The sequence below is a fragment of the Esox lucius genome, chromosome 11 (genome assembly GCF_011004845.1).
Source record: "Esox lucius isolate fEsoLuc1 chromosome 11, fEsoLuc1.pri, whole genome shotgun sequence".
NCBI lineage: Eukaryota > Metazoa > Chordata > Actinopteri > Esociformes > Esocidae > Esox > Esox lucius.
In genome coordinates this window covers 43,615,646-43,635,308 of record NC_047579.1, presented here as the reverse complement: position 1 = coordinate 43,635,308, position 19,663 = coordinate 43,615,646, and the positions used below count along the sequence as shown (strand labels likewise).

Here is a 19,663-nt window from a genome sequence, read left to right as displayed (position 1 = left end):
GACTTTGCATGACCTGGGGGCATTTTGCCAAGATGAATGGACAGCTATACCACCTGCAAGAATTCTGGGCCTCATAGACAACTATTACAAAAGACTGCACGCTGTCCTTGATGCTAAAGGGGGGAATACACAGTATTAAGAACTAAGGGTGTCAGACTGTTGAACAGGGATCAGTTAATTTTTTTCCTTTGTAGCCATGTTTTGTTTTATGATTGTGCCATTCTGTTATGACCTACAGTTGAATGTGAATCCCATAAGAAAGAAAAGACGTGTTTTGCCTGTTCACTCATGTTTTCTTTACAAATGTGACATATATTACCAAATCTCCAAGGGTATGCAAACGTTTGAGCACAACTGTATGTACAACAATCTAAATCAAATAGATGTTGTTACAAAACTAAAAGCTGCTGTTGGACAGAGAACATTTACACCAGGAGGGCAGTGGGCTATATTAGTCATTCAGATTGTGTGGTACATCAAAATCTATTAGTTTCCTCTTCTTCCAAATGTTTTTTGTAAATGTCATTTTGGGGTCACTGGCTTGCCCCTGATACTCTGGTAAATGAGTTCTAACTTGTTCTGTAGAGCAGGCATTTTCCAACTGTTTTTGTGCCAGAAACTTCTGGAGACCACTTAGGTACAGCTGTTATTTACATGCATTTTTCATTAAAATGACACATTTGATGATACATTTGTGATATATCTACAACATTGTAATAAAACATTTTTGTAGTGGTTTGAAATTTGATTTAGTCACAGGCTCTTTAAACATCTGACACAGCAAATTTCTTATATGGAAATGCAGGTGTCTGTGTACCTGAGGTCCAACCATTCAGAAAGCTAGAATGAAATTAGTAGGTAAAAAAATTGCCTTATATGGACCTCAAAGGTGTTCTTTGGCAGAAGATCTTGTTAGTATGGTTGGTACGTTTGTCTTCCTAAGTCAATGATTAGGTCGGTTCGGTCTCACTGAGATCCAAGTAGTTCTGGCTATGAAACACCTGGAAGAGTCCATCTACACTGACCGCTTTATCTGATGTATAATTACTGTGTCCTCCGACAACTCAATGAACATGATGTATCATTTATTTTGTTTGATTTAAACACAGGACAAAGGACAGTTTGTCGTCAGATTGCCAGCAAATATGCCTTTTGTTGGTTAAGGATGTCAACAAATATTCCTAGACTCAGAGATAAATACTTGAACTTGCTACATTGTTTCAAAGTATATGTCAATCAATATTTTGCCAGTTACAATTGGACAGTTTTTTGGTTAGTAACTCTGTAGGCGTTTCCAAGTGTGTTGAGCGAGGTCGAAAAAGGAGAGGCGAAAGAAGCAACTGCGTACAGAAAATGGCTGACAGATTTTCTAGATTCAACGAAGAACGTGATTTCCAGGTAATGATAGTCAAATATTCTGCAAATTAACACAACATAATATAAGTAATAACACGACAACATTGTAGAACCTTATTTACACATTTCAAAATTAATCGGCAATCTGTAGGTTAATACACGCGCGCTATTCGAGAACTCTGCAGGTACAGTATGCTAGCTAGTTAGCAGCAACTTGATATCCTAGTGTTCGACGAGTTGCATTGCGCTACAGCTCTAGCCTAACGATCAATGGATTTAATGCACATCCAAATGTATTAAACACGTGCTTAGTTGATTAAAAACTATTTGTTATTTTGACCACAAACAACTCAGTTGACCTTGGGGATATATGTAAAAATTACGGACATTAAGCGAGCTAGTAGCTAGCTAACAATTGCTAGCTAGCTGGCTAGTTAACGCTTAAGCAGTAACATTGTTGTTGGTACTGACAATAGCATGTAAACACGAATCCTGCGGCGTATATGTACAACCACTAGCCATTCTGCCAAGTTTAGAATATATTGTTGGAAACTGTAGCAAATCTATCTTTGGTCGTTAAATCGTCTGTTGATGAAACCTACATACACCATGATGTATTCTCGTTTACCGTAGCTAACCTCAGCAGTGCTGGGTTCACGTCTGTTGTCTGACAATATGTGTTCTGTTTGGTTCTAGTGATGTCATATGTCTCATTTGTCAGTTATGCCAACTAGTAACCACGCAGTCTCTGGCAACATTATATCTACAATACTGGGTTACCAACGTGAAGTGTAATTGCTGCTGGCAGCATCGCATAACTAACATCAGCATATGCTTTGATATGTTAATAATAGTTGACTTATTACTCAAACTTGGAGTTGAGTTGGTGTCTATTTCATGGCAGCGACTGGCATCACTTTATCATCTTTCAATCTTGTCATTGATTATTCTATAAGTGAATATATACACTCACCTAAAGGATTATTAGGAACACCTGTTCAATTTCTCATTAATGCAATTATCTAATCAACCAATCACATGGCAGTTGCTTCAATGCATTTAGGGGTGTGGTCCTGGTCAAGACAATCTCCTGAACTCCAAACTGAATGTCAGAATGGGAAAGAAAGGTGATTTAAGCAATTTTGAGCATGGCATGGTTGTTGGTGCCAGACGGGCCGGTCTGAGTATTTCACAATCTGCTCAGTTACTTGGATTTTCACGCACCACCATTTCTAGGGTTTACAAAGAATGGTGTGGAAAGGCAAAAACATCCAGTATGCGGCAGTCCTGTGGGCGAAAATGCCTTGTTGATGCTAGAGGTCAGAGGAGAATGGGCCGACTGATTCAAGCTGATAGAAGAGCAACTTTGACTGAAATAACCACTCGTTACAACTGAGGTATGCAGCAAAGCATTTGTGAAGCCACAACACGCACAACCTTGAGGCGGATGGGCTACTCATCTCCACTACAAATAGGAAAAAGAGGCTACAATTTGCACGAGCTCACCAAAATTGGACAATTGAAGACTGGAAGAATGTTGCCTGGTCTGATGAGTCTCGATTTCTGTTGAGACATTCAGATGGTAGAGTCAGAATTTGGCGTAAACAGAATGAGAACATGGATCCATCATGCCTTGTTACCACTGTGCAGGCTGATGGTGGTGGTGTAATGGTGTGGGGGATGTTTTCTTGGCACACTTTAGGCCCCTTAGTGCCAATTGGGCATCATTTAAATGCCACGGCCTACCTGAGCATTGTTTCTGACCATGTCCATCCCTTTATGACCACCATGTACCCATCCTCTGATGGCTACTTCCAGCAGGTTAATGCACCATGTCACAAAGCTCAAATCATTTCAGATTGGTTTCTTGAACATGACAATGCCCGTTCCACCACATCCCAAAGTTGCTCTGTTGGGTTGAGATCTGGTGACTGTGGGGGATCCCACAAATCTCCATCAACTGCAAGATGCTATCCTATCAATATGACATTTCTAAAGAATGCTTTCAGCACCTTGTTGAATCAATGCCACGTAGAATTAAGGCAGTTCTGAAGGCGAGAGGGGGTCAAACACAGTATTTGTATGGTGTTCCTAATAATCCTTTAGGTGAGTGTATACAGCAAGCTCATTCCATGTAGCGTCTTCCGTCAAACTACATGCAGACAAATTATGGCACCTGACAATGGGTAAATAGAAAAATAACTTAATTTTCATCTAGACTTATTTAACATCTCACATTAAAATGTCTTTTTTTTGCAGTGTCAATAAATTCACATACAGTGGGGAGAGCAAGTATGATACACTTACAAAGCATGTAGAAGTCTTACATTTTTTTTATCATAGGTACTCTTCAACTGTGAGTGATGGAATCTAAAACAAAAATCCAGAAAATCACATTGGATGATTTTTAAGTAATACATTTTCATTTTATTGCATAAGTATTTGATACATCAGAAAAGCAGAATTTAATATTTGGTACAGAAACCTTTGTTTGCAATTAGAGATCATACGTTTCCTGTAGTTCTTGACCAGGTTTGCACACACTGCAGCAGGGATTTTGGCCCACTCCTCCATACAGACCTTCTCCAGATCCTTCATGTTTCGGGGCTGTAGCTGGGCAATACGGACTTTCAGCTCCCTCCAAAGATTTTCTATTGGGTTCATGTTGGAGACTGGCCAGGCCACTCCAGGACCTTGAGATGCTTCTTAGGGAGCCACTCCTTAGTTGCCCTGGCTGTGTGTTTCGGGTCGTTTTCATGCTGGAAGACCCAGCCATGACCCATCTTTAATGCTCTTACCGAGGGAAGGAGGTTGTTGGCCAAGAACTTGCGATACATGGCCCCATACATCCTCCCCTCAACACGGTTTGGTCATCCTGTCCCCTTTGCAGAAAAGCATCCCCAAAGATGGATGTTTCCACCTCCATGCTTCACGGTTGGGATGGTGTTCTTGACCAAAAAGCTTGATTTTTGTCTCATCAGACCACATGGCCGTCTCCCATTTCTCCTCTGGATCATCCAGATGGTCATTGGCAAACTTCAGATGGGCCTGGACATGCGCTGGCAGGGGGGCCTTGCGTACGCTGCAGGATTTTAATCCATGACGGCATATTGTGTTACTAATGGTTTTCTTTGAGATTGTGATCCCAGCTCTCTTCAGGTCATTGACCAGGTCCTGCCGTGTAGTTCTTCATGATCGTTGATGCCCCACGAGGTGAGATCTTGCATGGAGCCCCAGAGCGAGGGAGATTGACCATCATCTTGAACTTCTTCCATTTTCTAATAATTGCACCAACAGTTGTTGCCTTCTCACCAAGCTGCTTGCCTATGATCCTGTAGCCCATCCCAGCCTTGTGCAGGTCTACAATTTTATCCCTGATGTCCTTACACAGCTCTCTGGTCTTGGCCATTGTGGAGTCTGTTTGATTGGGTGTGTGGACAGGTGTCTTTTATACAGGTAACAAGTTCAAACAGGTGCAGTTAATACAGGTAATGAGTGGAGAACAGGAGGGCTTCTTAAAGAAAAACTAACAGGTCTGTGAGAGCCAGGATTCTTACTGGTTGGTAGGTGATCAAATACATATGTCATGCAATAAAATGCAAATTAATTATTTAAACATCATACAATGTGATTTTCTGGGTTTTACAGACCTTTACATGCTTTGTAAGTAGGAAACCGCGACGATTTAGCAGGTTATCAAATACTTGTTCTCCCCACTGTAAATGCATTCAGGGGAAAATGCATGACATCATGTGTCCAATCCATGTTTCACCACTCCACCGACTTGGGTATAATCTTGTCTCAACTCCATGAGTTAGGATGCTTTTTGAGCCAGGCTTTGCAATGTATTTGTTTTAGCTGGTATGATGTGCTGAGTCTGTACATGGGGTGTTATGTCAGTTAGCCCAGGATTCAGAGCATCTGACTAGTGACTGAAAGGTTGCTAGATTGAATCCCTGAGCTTACAAGGTGAAAGTGTCTTTGAGGGTCACCATAAAAATGGCTGATCCCATTGGCTGTTGCCTCTGGGAGAGCATTAAATGCATGTATTTGTTTTATTTTTTTGAAAATGTTTTTGGTGTTTTTCCTCATCTACAATGCTGTATTCGAAAGGACTTACAAGTGATTATTTTCACAAATGAGTACTTACTACCCACATGAAACGCTTTAGTTTGAATTTCGGGTGCTGAAGACTTTCACAGTACTATAGCCTGTAGATAATCTACAAAACACTCTCAAAATAGTTTTACCATTCAAAACTAATTTGATTACAATTATTTATAAGCTAATTCTAATTCCCTATAGCTTCTGCCACATTTGACTTAATTTTGATAATTATTTGATAATGAAAATATCAGGTAAAATGGTAATACATCCATGAAAGCATTTGTTTCTTACTTAAACATTTAAGTGTGAGGGCTTGTTTACATTACGAGAGACAGGTTATCATGCTAGATAGACTTCTCTTGGTTTGCGTAATCATTTCCATAGCATTTGAGGCATGATTGTGGTCTTCAATCTCAGGAAATTCAAACAATATGCATGTGCTGCGCAGAAACATTAGAAACGTAAGCTACACAAGTTGTTCACACTGCACCTGAGCAATTTTTTAAGTTTATTTTAGGGACATTTATTTACTCATGTTAGCCTTCAGTTGTGTACCGATTACTAGCACTAATGTTGGCTAATGTTGATAGTCAGCAAAAAGAAAGCTTAAATGACACTCCAGCGACACTACATTTATAGTTTACCAATATAGACCCTGAATGAAAACTGTTGAATTAAGCTTAGATTTGATTATCATATTTTAAAATAATGGGGCATTTGTGTGTGTTTATGAACATTGTAACAAGGCGATGCATCATGGGGAAATGGAGTTTGGTGGATCAAGCTAGCTCTTTAAATAGAACAGCAAGTGTCCACTAGTTACATGGATTACTAAATCGTCACTGTCTGGTCATTTTGTACAGGCTGATTGGGTTGGTTCCTGCAGTTTCATTTTTGCCTCCCAAGATGTGCTTGCATCCCGGCTTGATGTCGAGTGATGTTTCTCTGCTTGTAGAGCTGTGGGCTGGATTTAAACCCATACTACAGCAGAACATGTGCAACGGAGGCAGCAGCTTAGACTCCTGGACCACCCAAGGCCACGTTTTGCCTTACCTAAAAGCTGCGTTAGCACAATTGAGTGCAGTTAAGGAAAACCTCCATTGAAGTAAATGCTCCTGTACTACTCACATTGTGTCACATCCAGGGGCAGAATCCAAACATCCCTAATGGCAGAGATTCAGTTCTCACACGACTCACATGCTCGTTTTGTGAATTAAAATATGGAGTTAAGAAGTTGATCAGGGTGGGTATCTGGGGTAGCAGGTTGAACGTCACACATGGAACACTTGTGTATCTGTGCTGTAATAGGTGTGCAAAACTGCTAGTATTTTTTGAATTTTTATTTTTCCAAGAGATATTTGCTTTGAAGATTGTTTCAATAGTGAGGATTATTGAAGTTTTATTTTATTAATGTAAACACTAAAACTCTAGAGTAGTAGTCTAGTTTTCAGAAGTTAATTCAAATTCCAGGTTGCACTCCAGGTGCATATGCGAGTGAAATGTGTGCAACACATTTGTGTTTGAGTTGTCTGCTCCTCAGCTGCCATGTGACTTTCCGTAGCGTACATCTGAAAAACCTGGGGCCTGATTGGTGAATGAGTTAATTTAGCTCAAGATGTTCCTTAAATATTCATGCCAACTCATCTGTTACACTGTGAAAATGCTGAGACCGGGGTTGTTGTCGCTGCAGGTTATTCTGTTTAATGTTTCCAATTAACTTGCTCGAGTCTCTCTGATCTCACACGACCTAGATAGCAAATCTAACCATCTGCAAAAATGCACATCAGTCATGAAAAGCTGTTTATTCCACAGTGCTTCTTTCACTCCTAAGTCCAACAGTATGCTGCTCTCCTGAGAGAGTAATGAGAAGAACACTTTGTGCTAACTTACCCCGAATCATCCCTGTTTGTTTTTTCTCATCGGCCACCTCAATCAGGGCAAAACCAGGGCAATGCTGTGTGGATCATGTGGACATGACCTAGGGATGCACCGATAGATCAGCTGAAAAGAGGCAACATTTTTAGTTATCAACTAAATCATATGACCCATTGTTTTTTTTTTTAACTTTTTTTACAGAATTTCTATTCAAGCATTTTGATTTTTTAAAATTAAAATATACAGAAATGTTATTTTGTATGATTTAAACTTTATTTGTTGAAATTAGAAGCATCATTAGAAGCAACATTTGTATTTCTTTTATTCCAGGATACACTGGTACAGAAATGAGAACATCAGTATCGACCTGTTGTTTTATGACTCGCTGTCAGCCAAGAACTTTCTTATCAGTGTATCCCTACCAAGAATATAAGGATGATCGACAGGGAACATTTGTTTAGAAAATGTAGATAACACCTTAAGGGTAAAGCCGAAATCACTTAGTTATTTAAAAATTGAACAAGCTTGTGAAGAATCAGCAGGAAATACAGGTTTTGTTTGTGGGGCCTTGTTTCTTTTTAACCAATTTTAATTAGCTGCTATGCCACCACTTTTGCTGTCCGAAATCAATAGTGTCACTTCTGTAAATGTCCATTCCCTACCATGCATGTTTGTGCTGCTTGTTATTTGTTAGCCTTTGGTCAAGTCATTTTTTTTTCAAAGCCTTGTGTACGTACTAGGTTCACGTGACATCGGCATCGTGAGGCAGCTGCCGTGGAGGAAAGGAGTTCAGCTGTTCCCAGCATGCAGTCTGCCCAACAGCAGCCCCAAGGAGGCTTTCCCACATTACCCTGCTTTTTCTGTGAGGCGCGAGAAAGACAAACAGAGGCATGTAGTTATGGTGCTGACGGCTCGGGCCACACACGCAGCCAGTCGGCCAGTTTGGGTCTCCGCTAAAACCCTTCAGAAGGCTTAATGCTGCGCGGGCGTTCAGGGCAGGCTTACATGTGGAATGGACGGCCACTCTGTACGCAAGCGTTGTCGTGTACATGAAACGTGTTCTTCAGTCATGTTATCGGATCTGCTTGCCACCCTCACACCCTGAGCCTGGTGTGACTTGATCACAGTGGTCCTGCCATCTAGACACGGCCATACTAACCAATGAGGGTAGTTGAGACCTAACAGAGGGGTTATTCTAAGGTGTACATAATTTCTTTTTTGTTTTTTCCCTTTTTGTGTGAGTAGAGAAGTACATGATTTTGAATGACTTAAAGTCAACGTTCTACGATGATCCAGTGTAATAAGGAGGCATGCATTTCAGGAGAAGAGAACACAACGTTCAATCTTGTTTGATCACAGCAGAGTCTTTCTTCTTGTAAACCCTTCCAGATAAACTGTTGGAATGGAGGTGGCATCTAACTGTTTTTGGTGACCTTTAGATGTAACCAACTTCTGAAATTCTCCAACTGTTTCTTGGAGATTTCTTTTCACTTTTGCATTGGGGTGAAATGCGCGTGCACCTCCTTTCACAGGTCCAGCTGTTTACAGTTATTAATTATTCCCCTGATAATGCAGATGGGTTTTTTCAGGTGTCTAGTCCTTTTTTAAAGCCATTGCCTGGTTTGTGGGGATCAACAAGCTTATGTATCGTTAGTGTGAGGTTTCTTGCCTTTCATGTTCACGGATGAATAAGTTTGAGCATGTTTGACCTGAAATGTGGTTCCTAAAAGTACTTAAGTGCAATGTTTATCAGAATAAACAGATGCACATTTTAGGGGTGCCAATAGTTGTAGTTTGCATGTTTTTCAGTACACATTTCTTGATTTCCATTTTTCTCTGAACAATTTTTAAGTTTGTCTTCATATGTTATTTTAAGATCAGGATGAACAACCAGGGTTTATGTTTATATACATCTTAATCAGCCATAACATTACGACCACTGACAGGTGAAGTGAAATACACTGAATCTTGTTATAATTGCACCTGTCAGTGGGTGGGGTATATTAGGCAGCAAGTGAACATTCTGTCCTGAAAGTTGATGTTAGAAGCAGGAAAAATGTGCAAGCAAAAGGATCTGAGTTACTTTGACAAGGGCCAAATTGTGATGGCTAGATGACTGGATCAGAGCATCTCCAGAACTGCAGCCCTTGTGGGGTGATCTCGGTCTGGAATGGTCAGTACCTAACAAAAGTGGTCCAAGGAAGGAAAAGTGGTGAATCGGCGACTGGGTCATGGCCGGCCAAGACTCACTGATGAATGTGAGGAGCGAATGCTGGACTGTGTGGTCCAATCCAACAGATGAGCTACTGTAGCTCAAATTGCAGAAAAAGTTAATACTGGTACTGATAGAAAGGTGTCAGAACACAGTGCATTTGTTGTATATGGGGCTACGTAGCCACAGACCAGTCAGGGTGCCCATGCTGACCACTGCCAAAAGTGCCCACAAAGGGCACCTGAGCATCAGAACTGGGCCACGGTGCAATGAAAGAAGGAGGTCTGATGAATCATGAGGAGGTCTGATGAAGCGTGTGCGTCGCTTACCTGGAGAACATATGGCACCAGGATGCACTATGGGAAGGAGGCAAGCCAGCGGAGGCAGTGTGAGGCTTTGGGCAATGTTCTGCTGGGAAACCTTGGGTCCTGTCATTCATGTGACACGTACCATTCACTTTGACACGTACCACCTACCTAAGCATTGTTGCAGACCATGTACACCATTTCATGGCAACGGTATTCCCTGATGACATTGGCCTCTTTCAGCAGGATAATGCGCCCTGCCATAAAGCAGAAATGGTTCAGGAATGGTTTGAGGAACACAACAACGACTTCAAGGTGTTGACCTCAATTCTCCAGATCTCAATCCAATCGAGCATCTGTGGGATGTGCTGGACAGACAGATCAGATCCATGGAGGCCCCACCTCGCAACTTAAAGGACATAAAGAATCTGCTGCTAGCGTCTTGGTGTCAGATACCACTGCACACCTTCAGAGGTCTTGTGGAGTCCATGCCTTGACAGGTCAGGGCTGTTTTGGTGGCAAAAGACCTACACTGAGCTGTATATAGATATCGAGGTGTAGCTATATAGATATATATAATGTAGATATACTGATATAAATGGACTTACCAGTTCAGTACAGTGTGTCTACATCGTGAGAGTGAGTGCATTATAATTCAGCTATTAAACTACAGAGCCCAGGGGACGTGTGCTTGTCATCTGTCTTCCCATCAGTCCAAGCTCATTCCTCACATTCTGCTTAGCCCATCATGTTTCCCTTTCATCAAAGAATATAGGGGAGGGGGTTGGGAAGGGGGCTTGATGAGCAAGGACAATGAGACAGGCCGTTCATGCCCTCAGTGACCCGTGTTAGTCGTGCAAACTCAGCAACACTTGTGTTTTTAAGTGGAAACATTTTGCCCTTTTGATTTAAAATGAAGCGGTCTGTGCCCTGCAATGATTTGTGATCATGGTTCAGAAACATAGCCCCCGGATTTGGGTGTCACAGTGGGACCTTGAAGCTCATGTTTAGCCTCTCTTGGGTTTGCTCGAGGAGAGAGTTTTGACTCTGCTTGGTAGCCCTGGGGCCGGCCATCTGTTCCAGGGCTTGTAAAGTGTGGGTGTGTGGATGCCCACCTCTTCTGATGGGGGTCATGTTTCTAAAGAGCTTCATCGTTAGGTTGAAGCTAAAGTTGATTCTACCTCTCGTCGGACGATTTTAGAAAAGACATTGGTGTTCATGTGCTTGTTGTGTTCTGCTGTATGAGTGAGTTGGTTTTTGAAAGCGGAGAGGTCAGTCTCTGTCCCGGACACTGAGACGCTCAGTATTCACTGGGTGTTTCTGTCCCTGACTACACAGAAGCCAGCTGCCAGGCAACACTGCACAGGGGACACCCAGAGGTCCGCAGAGAGTTGGTCTATCCGCGGCCAGGCTGCTGTGTAGCTGGCCCCCGCCTCATCCCACTCATAGAAAGCCCATTGATTTGGGCTAAATTACCATTTGCAGCTCAGGCAAGTTGCATGTAAACCTGCAGAGTGTAGCCGCTATGACGCTCGTTTAGGGCTGTGACATTTGTTGAGTACAGTTAACCATTTATCGAAATACTATTTATTGAAGTACCATAAAGATGAAAACTGATGTTACATTAGATAAACATTGCCCAATAGTGGCAAGGTTTACTAATTCCTGGCAGCGAGGGTTTTGCTGTCTTCCATCTGTTTACTAAACTGATACCTACTCCTTTTTCCACGTGTAGCTTGATACGTGAGCCACTAATCCTCGAGGTGTGTGTGGGTGAACACTGCATGCCTGCGACCTAAATAATACAAATGTGGGTTTTGGTGTGTTGCTTTTAAATTAATTAACCTGACCTTAGTCCTTGGATCTGCCAATTAGGATGCTGATTAAATCTATACTGTCACGTTGCTGTCTATTCTGCCATTCATACATTCAAGTCATTATCAGTAGTTGCTTACGTTCACAAACCCCAAGTTAGGTGTGCTATTTTAATGTGTTCTGCCTGTTTTTCCAGACTAAATGTTTGCCTGTGTCAGACAGTCTGCAGGCGTTGATTGACAGCTCGTTCTATGCAGGAGCTTGTGCGGGCCCATGTCTGTCAAATTTGCCAGAATCTGTCTAGATTGTGCATACATTTCTCTTGTTAGTATTTAGTTACTCATCTAAAAGGTGGTGCTTCACACAGTGTTAATGGTGAAATTACAGAGAAAAGCTGTGTGCTGCTTTTTATTGTTCATTGTTTTCAGGGTGTGAGAAAAGCAATTTGGGCCTACTGAATTATTTTTATAATGCAGCTGCAACCAAGCTACTAAAGGAGCTGAGTTCTCATGCTGTCCAACAGCTGATTGGTATTCAGCTGAAGCAAGGTTTGTATTCTGTGCACGTGTGATAAATGCACATGCAAATTCACCACAGTCTGTTTCCGCCGAGACTGTGCTGCTGCTAGAGTGATAGGACATGGGCAGTGCAAATTGCCCAGCATATTCCAGGAAGACATCTTCAGCAGATATTTCCTTGTCTCACTGAGCTCCAGCAACTCCCTCAAGCAGATTGGGCGCTTTATTGACACGATACCTGAGGGGGGGGGTTATTTTAAAGTATGCAAATTAACCTATGGATAATCTTCTCTGGTCAAATATTTTTATTAATAGCCTCTTAGATGTACAGTCCACCTCTGCGGTGACTAGTTGTAATTGAATTGTGTTAAGGTGTGTCTTAGCCAATTTGCTTGTCAGCTTGTGTTATTATACCTCCTGATGCTGGGTTATTGGGTGACATCCATACCCATTGGAGGGCATGGGATTGCCAGCTTGACGTTTACCTGCTTATTGGATTGTCTAATTTGTTGTGGAATTGTACGTAACAGGTGCCAAATTCCTGTCGTTCACTAGAGGAAAAAGCACTGACTGATAAGGTTCTGTTGCAAAAACTCTTCATGTGTAAAACCATAATAAAGTTGTGGTCATCAGAAACTGACTTTATATGAACTGCAAGGTATGTTCACAGAGGGAGACAACTGAAATGATGGCAGTATGTTCACAGAGGGAGACAACTGAAATGATAGCAGGACATAGCAAGTTTGATTTTCTCTGACTTCATTACATAGATTAACAATGTTAAAACGTCAGTCATAGAGTTAAAGATGTCAAGCAATATTGTGCTATTTTTTTTTTCCAGGAAAGTTCTTTAAATATGTTCTTTAGTGTAATGTGGTTAAAGTCATAAGATGTTATATACTGGTCATGGCTCGAATAAAGTATATGGTTCAAATGGTCATTCAAGAGGTTTAAACAATCCAAATGGTTTTTCATAAAAACAAGTTGAATGGCTCTCAGCACCTAATTGATGAACATCAACAAAAAACAATACTGCATTTTAATATAAAAAATATTGCAAATTAATTTGCTTAATTTGTTTTGGATGGTATGCAGATTTCTATGGATGGTATGACCCCTTTTATTTAGGGTCAATGGACATGACTACTTCACTGCTGTATTATTTGTAACACAGTTACTTTTTTGGTAACGCATGTAGGAGGTTAAGACATTTGTTTGGATAGCAGTATATTCCTTGAAGCTGTCCCGGTCAGATCCGAAACCCAGGAGAAGCTGTTCCGGTCAGATCCGAAACCCAGGAGAAACTGTCCTGGTCAGATCTGAAACCCAGGAGAAACTGTCTCGGTCAGATGCGAAACCCAGGAGAAGCTGCTCATCCCAATTGGCAACTTTCCCATAGATTGCAGCTCTTTTGGCCAAGGCTCGGAAGTAGTACGTCAAATAGGGAACAGTGTGGGATTTGGTACGTAACCAAGGAGAAGGGCAATAAATGGGGAGAGGAGGAGGCAGCCATTGATTTGCTGATAAATAACCCCTCTATCAAATAAAGAACTGCCGCTCTCTAATGGATTTTTCCTAAGTAAATATGCTGATGCAGAGTGCTCTCCTGTAACTGAATTTACAACCTGCTTGTGTGGAATCTGACTGCGGTTTGAGGCTAATTGTACATGTTTTCAAATCAGTCTGGGTTGTTGTACTCTGATCTCATGTAAACGTTTACCATAGTGTAAGTCATCTCCTGGGAATAAGTGAGCGGGCAATTTCTCTGCACTTGAATCTACTTATTATTTTTCCTGTAAGAAGATGAACCATTGGTGGGTTGTGTAGATGACCAGAGACGGGACAAGGCAGCCAGCAGCAGAGACTAACACATCAGAACACGTAAGAAAGTCTCATTACAAGGCCTTCTGCAGGTTCAAACACACTTAGGCTTGATGCTCCATAATACAGTGGTATATGCCTAGCTGGTGGCAATGGATCCACCTAAACTTTGTAAGCCTCAGTTGTCCACAACCATTTGGTTAGTCCGTTTTTACAGCTGGAACCCAGCTTGTAAAGTGTGTGTGTGTGTGTGTGTGTGTGTGTGTGTGTGTGTGTGTGTGTGTGTGTGTGTGTGTGTGTGTGTGTGTGTGTGTGTGTGTGTGTGTGTGTGTGTGTGTGTGTGTGTGTGTGTGTGTGTGTGTGTGTGTGTGTGTGTGTGTGTGTGTTTATTACCTTGTGGGGACATTTTGTCCCCATAACTATAGTAAAACCTGAAAAACATGTGTCGTGGGGACATTTTATAGGGTCTCGTGAAGGGAAAGGCAATTTCCTGTTTAGGGTCAAACTTAACAATATATTGGAGAGTTAGAATTGGGGGTTCTCTAAGGTCCAGGGACTGTTGGTTAAGTGTAGGATTAAGTTTAGGCATTACATCTAGTTAAAGTTTAGGCATAAATGTTACTTTATTGAGGTTAAGGTTAGATTTAGATTAGGGTATGGGTTAGGTTTAGGGTTAAGATTAGGGCAAGGGAGCATGCAATTGCATTTTTCAGGGCCCCATGAGGATGTGTGTGTGTGAGAAGATTTATTGTGTTTTTTTTTTACCAGTCATTGGTCAAGAAGGAATATCGTCTGTTTTCCGAGGTGACCTTCATGTTGTTCCGTTCTGGTGCCTCTGTACTGTTGGGCATTGTAGGGCCCTATAACATGCAAAACTGCAGACAAAATAACAGAATACAGACAGTAAAACGTGTGATTCTGTAGACTAAATGATGGATAACCAATACATTTTCAAAGGGGCATTAAACCATTGCATGTTTTGAATGACTGTATTTACAGAGAAAATGAGTTGTCACCACATGTCATTGGCTGTTTTCAGTGCATCATTAAATTGTCATAAAAGAGAAATTGGTTAGTTCCATCCTGTAACGTCTATTAGTTATACCAGAAACAATGTATTTACAACAGATTTATGTTTAGTTATTTACGTCTTAGCAACTAACTAGGTAAATAGCTACAATGGCAGTCTTTTCATTATATAACTAGCAGTCTGTATTTTAGTTTTCTCCAGAGATTTATCCCGGTCTCTTTGGACTGGCATTTACACCACAGTCAGACCAAAATAAACAAGGGAAATGAATTGGGAAGACACTCTAGTAAACTGAGCATAAATAGAGAGATGATGACAAACTATTTGGGAAGTGCTCTGTTTCAAATAACTTCTTTGCCCAGTTAATATTATTTACTTTTCTGCCTTTTATATGCTGAAAATCCTATAAATGGCTCCTATTAAGTGTTTTAAAACAAGGGTAGCAAAAAATAGAAACATCATTGTTCATCAGTTTAATCCTACACTCAAAAAATGAAAACTCTTCACTTTAATTGAGGTATGTTTTTGGGAAAGAAAATTCTTAATAAATGTTTTCCTCAGAAACTCAGAAATTCTTCTGAACCAAATCTGACATCACTGTCCCTTGAAAATGTACTTTTCTGAAAAATTAAGTTTTCACAAATTCATGTTTCACTGGGGTGTACTCATGAGATGGCGGATGTCAAACTCCCTTTTTTGTCTGTCAACATGGGGAAGGTCAGAACACTCATATTATAATGAGACTTTTTTATAGATATAATGAGAAGGTTTTTTATGGCAATTTTGTCCCATTGTCTTGGCAGATGTGCTCCAGGTTGTTCAGGTTTCTTGGATAATGCTTGTGAACTGACATTTTTAAATAGTGCAAAATATTCTCAATGAGATTCATATCAGAGCTTTGATTCGGCCACCCTAGGACATTAACCGTTTTTGAGCCATTTCAATGTTGCTTTGGCTTTGTGCTTGGGATCATTGTCCTTCTGAAAATATCTTTCCAGTCTTGATTTATTTGCCTGCTGAATGTTCCATTTGTGTCACACATACGGTACCGGGAGGAACCAAAAGTGTGCCTTGGATTGGATACCCCATGAAGGTGGTTGAGAGAATGCTAAGAGTGTGCAAAGCTGTCTACAAGGCAAAGGGTGGCTTTGAAGAATCTAAAATATTCTATTCATTTCGATTTAGCACTGTTACTATTGTTACGATTTTCATTTGTTATTTCTTCACTATTATGCTACAATGTGGAAATTGGTGAGTGGGGGGGTGGAAATCTCCCTTAAATTAGTAGGTTTTATCTAGGGCTGTGACGATTTACATTATAGTTAACGATTGTTACGCGATAAAACATTTGATTATATTGTTAATTTTATGCCGCTATTGTAAGGTATGCCTAATATCATTGTTAAAGTACACATGGTGGGTCTGGAGATGGTTCTTCTTTTGACCGACACCTTTCAGGGGCAAATCCGACAATTCGGCTCCTCCCAATAATTGCTTAATTTGGCTGTACCAAAAGCGCCCAGAGCGGCACAGTTGTCTCCTTTGCTTTGGAACTACCACTAATTCCATGTTGTTACTGTATGCTCTACACAAAATGCAACTGCAAAGCAACGACACATTTTCCTGTGCATTGTAACATTTCACCTCTAGCTCTCCTGCACATATTTTTATACTGTAGACTAGTTATTTGACTTACCTCATTGTACAACGTATGTGGGCCTTCCTAACGTAGTAAAACATGTTTGAATGCTTGTTTGATTAATTCAATTAAACATGTACAAGGACGTGTTATATATTTTTATTTTCAAACGTAGGCCTAAATATGCAATGGGACAACCGACATTTATATGCATGTATTTTAATGTGCATTGTCTAATTAGAAAATATGGAATTAGAATATTAGTAAAAATATTTTACACATGCTTGTTTTCCTTTTGTCGGTCAGAGTTTATACGACAAATGGGCGACTGACGCGTTTATCTGTTATCTAATAGTATTGCTTAATTACATAACATTGCAAAACAGTTCTAAGCTGGGTTTGAACACTGAAATTAAGAAGTAAATTACTTTCAGTAAATTATCCACACCTATAACTTTCTGCAGAGATGTTAAACGCTTCTGGGCTAGACATCCTAACCGATTGAAACTGACATCGTTTCTAACATCGGCATTAAACTCCCTTATTCAGATTGGAAACATGATTTTGGAATATAAATATTGTACAAAGAGATGGTTGCCATTAAAATAATTGCGCTCTGGCTCAATTGCCATTAACAGCCCTAGGCGTGTCCAAACTCCTAACTGGTGCTGTGCATGCATCGGGGAATCAGATGAGGAAACAAATACAAGGTTACTAACATCTTTACTAGCATCACGTTTGGAGGAGAAATACAAGAGTGAGGCAAATTCTATTGGGGCCAAGGATTTTGCTTAGTCACTGAACAGGGACTACACTGTATGAAAAATATCAAAAGGAGTTTCCCCCGCCAAAAAAGATATCTTCATCAAATCTATTCCCACCCTCCCATTGCTGGCACCAGAAGCACAGTGTGATAAAATGGGTCATCACTCTCAATGCAGCCTGTTGTTTTTGGACCAACCTAACCGGTTTAACCACCTGGGTGAAACACAGGTTTCCATTTTGAAAGATCGGGTTCTGGAGAGGGGTGTCTAGCAGTACGTGAAGGAAGGTCTTAAGAATGTATCAGTGTGCTTGTGAACGTGTGTGTGAGGAAATGCTTTTAGTTTCTTTGGGGGCTGAAACGGTTTCACTTCCATCTAGAGAACACAACAACACCGCTGTTCCAGTTTTTGTTTCCTCTGGCTTTTCACTCCTGTTCGCTGGCTGGCTGTCTGGCTCTCTGGCTGGCTGTTTTAATTAAATAGTTGCTCTATTGGCATACATGGATGGTTGCCACTGTTATCGAAACAACTGTATTTAGGCAGCAATAATAAGTGTACAAAAACATTTAACTGCCAGATCTGTTTCTCTCCTAAAAAAAATTTATTCTCTTGAGTCTCTGCATTTCTAAAAGTTTATGCTTCAAAATTTACACATCAAATAAGCTTATTGACCAATTGGGACCCAAATATTAGTGCAGGTCACTTAGTAATTTAAAGGTATCTCTTACAACTGCCAATGTATGGATGGCAGACTCCTGCCTTACGCCTTCAGGTCCACATGTTGTTCTTCCAAAAAAACTATGTCAATTTGGAAGATCACTGAGATAGTTTGGACTGTTCAAATAGCACACAAGTAGATTAGGCTAATTAGCCGCTATAACTACGTTAGCGTTTCCCGGACACAACAGGGCTGTCCAGGTCCCTCTTGTAAGTTTATCTGTTACATTATTTTTCTTAACTGAAATGTTAGTACATTAGGCTATATTATATAATGACTGGTCACATGGATTCTTAAATCAGTGCTTGGACAAAGTATGGTTCTATAAAGGAACAAATACATGTGGATGTGTGATGCTCTTATTGGGAAGACAACTTGGTGTACTGTGTCATGCATGTGCCGCTTTGTGTCGCTCGTCATCAAAATCACTGTCAAACTTGGAATTTCATGGCTAACTGAGGTATGATGGTGATTCTACTACTGCTTTGCATGTAAGCTGTATGTCTTTGTGTTGTCTTTTTGTGTGTTAGTTTAAGCCCAGTGTCTAACCTTCTCTCTGTGTATTGTTTCGTAGGGGGGAAATCACTTTGACCAGTATGAAGAGGGCCAGTTGGAGCTGGAGCAGGCGTCCCTGGACAAACCCATAGAATCGGTAAGGCCCCGCCCTTAACCCCTGCACCTATTGGACCTGGCCAGCATTGAAACCGTGATGTGTGAGAGTGGATGATTGGCCAAGAGAGAGAAGTATAAGGACCAAACCCCTTTCTTCAATCGCCATGTACCTCCTGTGTGATTGACGATGTCCTGTATAACCATGACAACCACCCCACCCAGTCAGTAGAATCACTGTAGACCCAGCCACTCCCCACAACCTTGATTCCTTCAGGATTACATTCATGTCAGCTGAATGAAGACGATTGTATTCTCATTGTTTTAGTTTAAATGTAGATCTAATGTCAGTTTTAGCTTTTCAGTCATCCAGGCACTAGCTAAGTTAAAAGGTTGGAGTGGATCAGGCACGTTAATGGTCTATAATTTAAGGACCCCTCAATAACGCCATTAAAAGGAACAGAAGCACAGTGTTCAGAGAGAGGACATTCGTGTATCTATGTCCGCAGGAGGCAGCCTGATGGTCCCTGAGCAAAGTTAGCTATTTCTCTCCCATGGTTCCCCTGGTTCTGCCACAGCCTGGTTATCCAGCAGCAGGGCTCAGTGTATTTTATTTTTGCCACTGACCCGGTGGGGCCAGTGGGTTTGAAACTTACTGGCCCAATCTTTATTTATTTTTTTATTTTTTTACTGTCCCAATTTCCAACTTTCCAATCGTTGGAATTTCAGTGTTACAGCATAGAACCAAATACTTTATTTACTTAACACGGTTAATCATTTATTAAATGCATTCTGGATATATAAAACAAAATATTATATTTTTTTTCAGAAGATTTCTAATTATAAAACTGACAAAAAGTATTTGACTTTCAAACAAAACACTGACTAATTCAC

At 40.8% G+C, this 19,663-nt stretch overlaps 1 protein-coding gene across 3 annotated transcripts in view; it reads left to right on the top strand.

The window, feature by feature from the left end:
• Positions 1-1,289: 1,289 nt before the first annotated feature.
• Positions 1,290-19,663, top strand: part of gpatch8 (G patch domain containing 8) — a 44,287-nt gene continuing 25,913 nt past the window's right edge. Inside the window, exons 1-2 of one of the 3 annotated variants that reach the window (XM_010874565.4) lie at positions 1,290-1,398; positions 18,735-18,812. In XM_010874565.4, the coding sequence (XP_010872867.2) occupies positions 1,354-1,398; positions 18,735-18,812 (123 nt within the window). In that variant the 5' untranslated portion in view covers positions 1,290-1,353. Of the gene's footprint in view, positions 1,399-18,734; positions 18,813-19,663 lie in introns of those variants that run through there. The other 2 variants (XM_029123302.2, XM_029123303.2) reach the window with 2 other exon arrangements.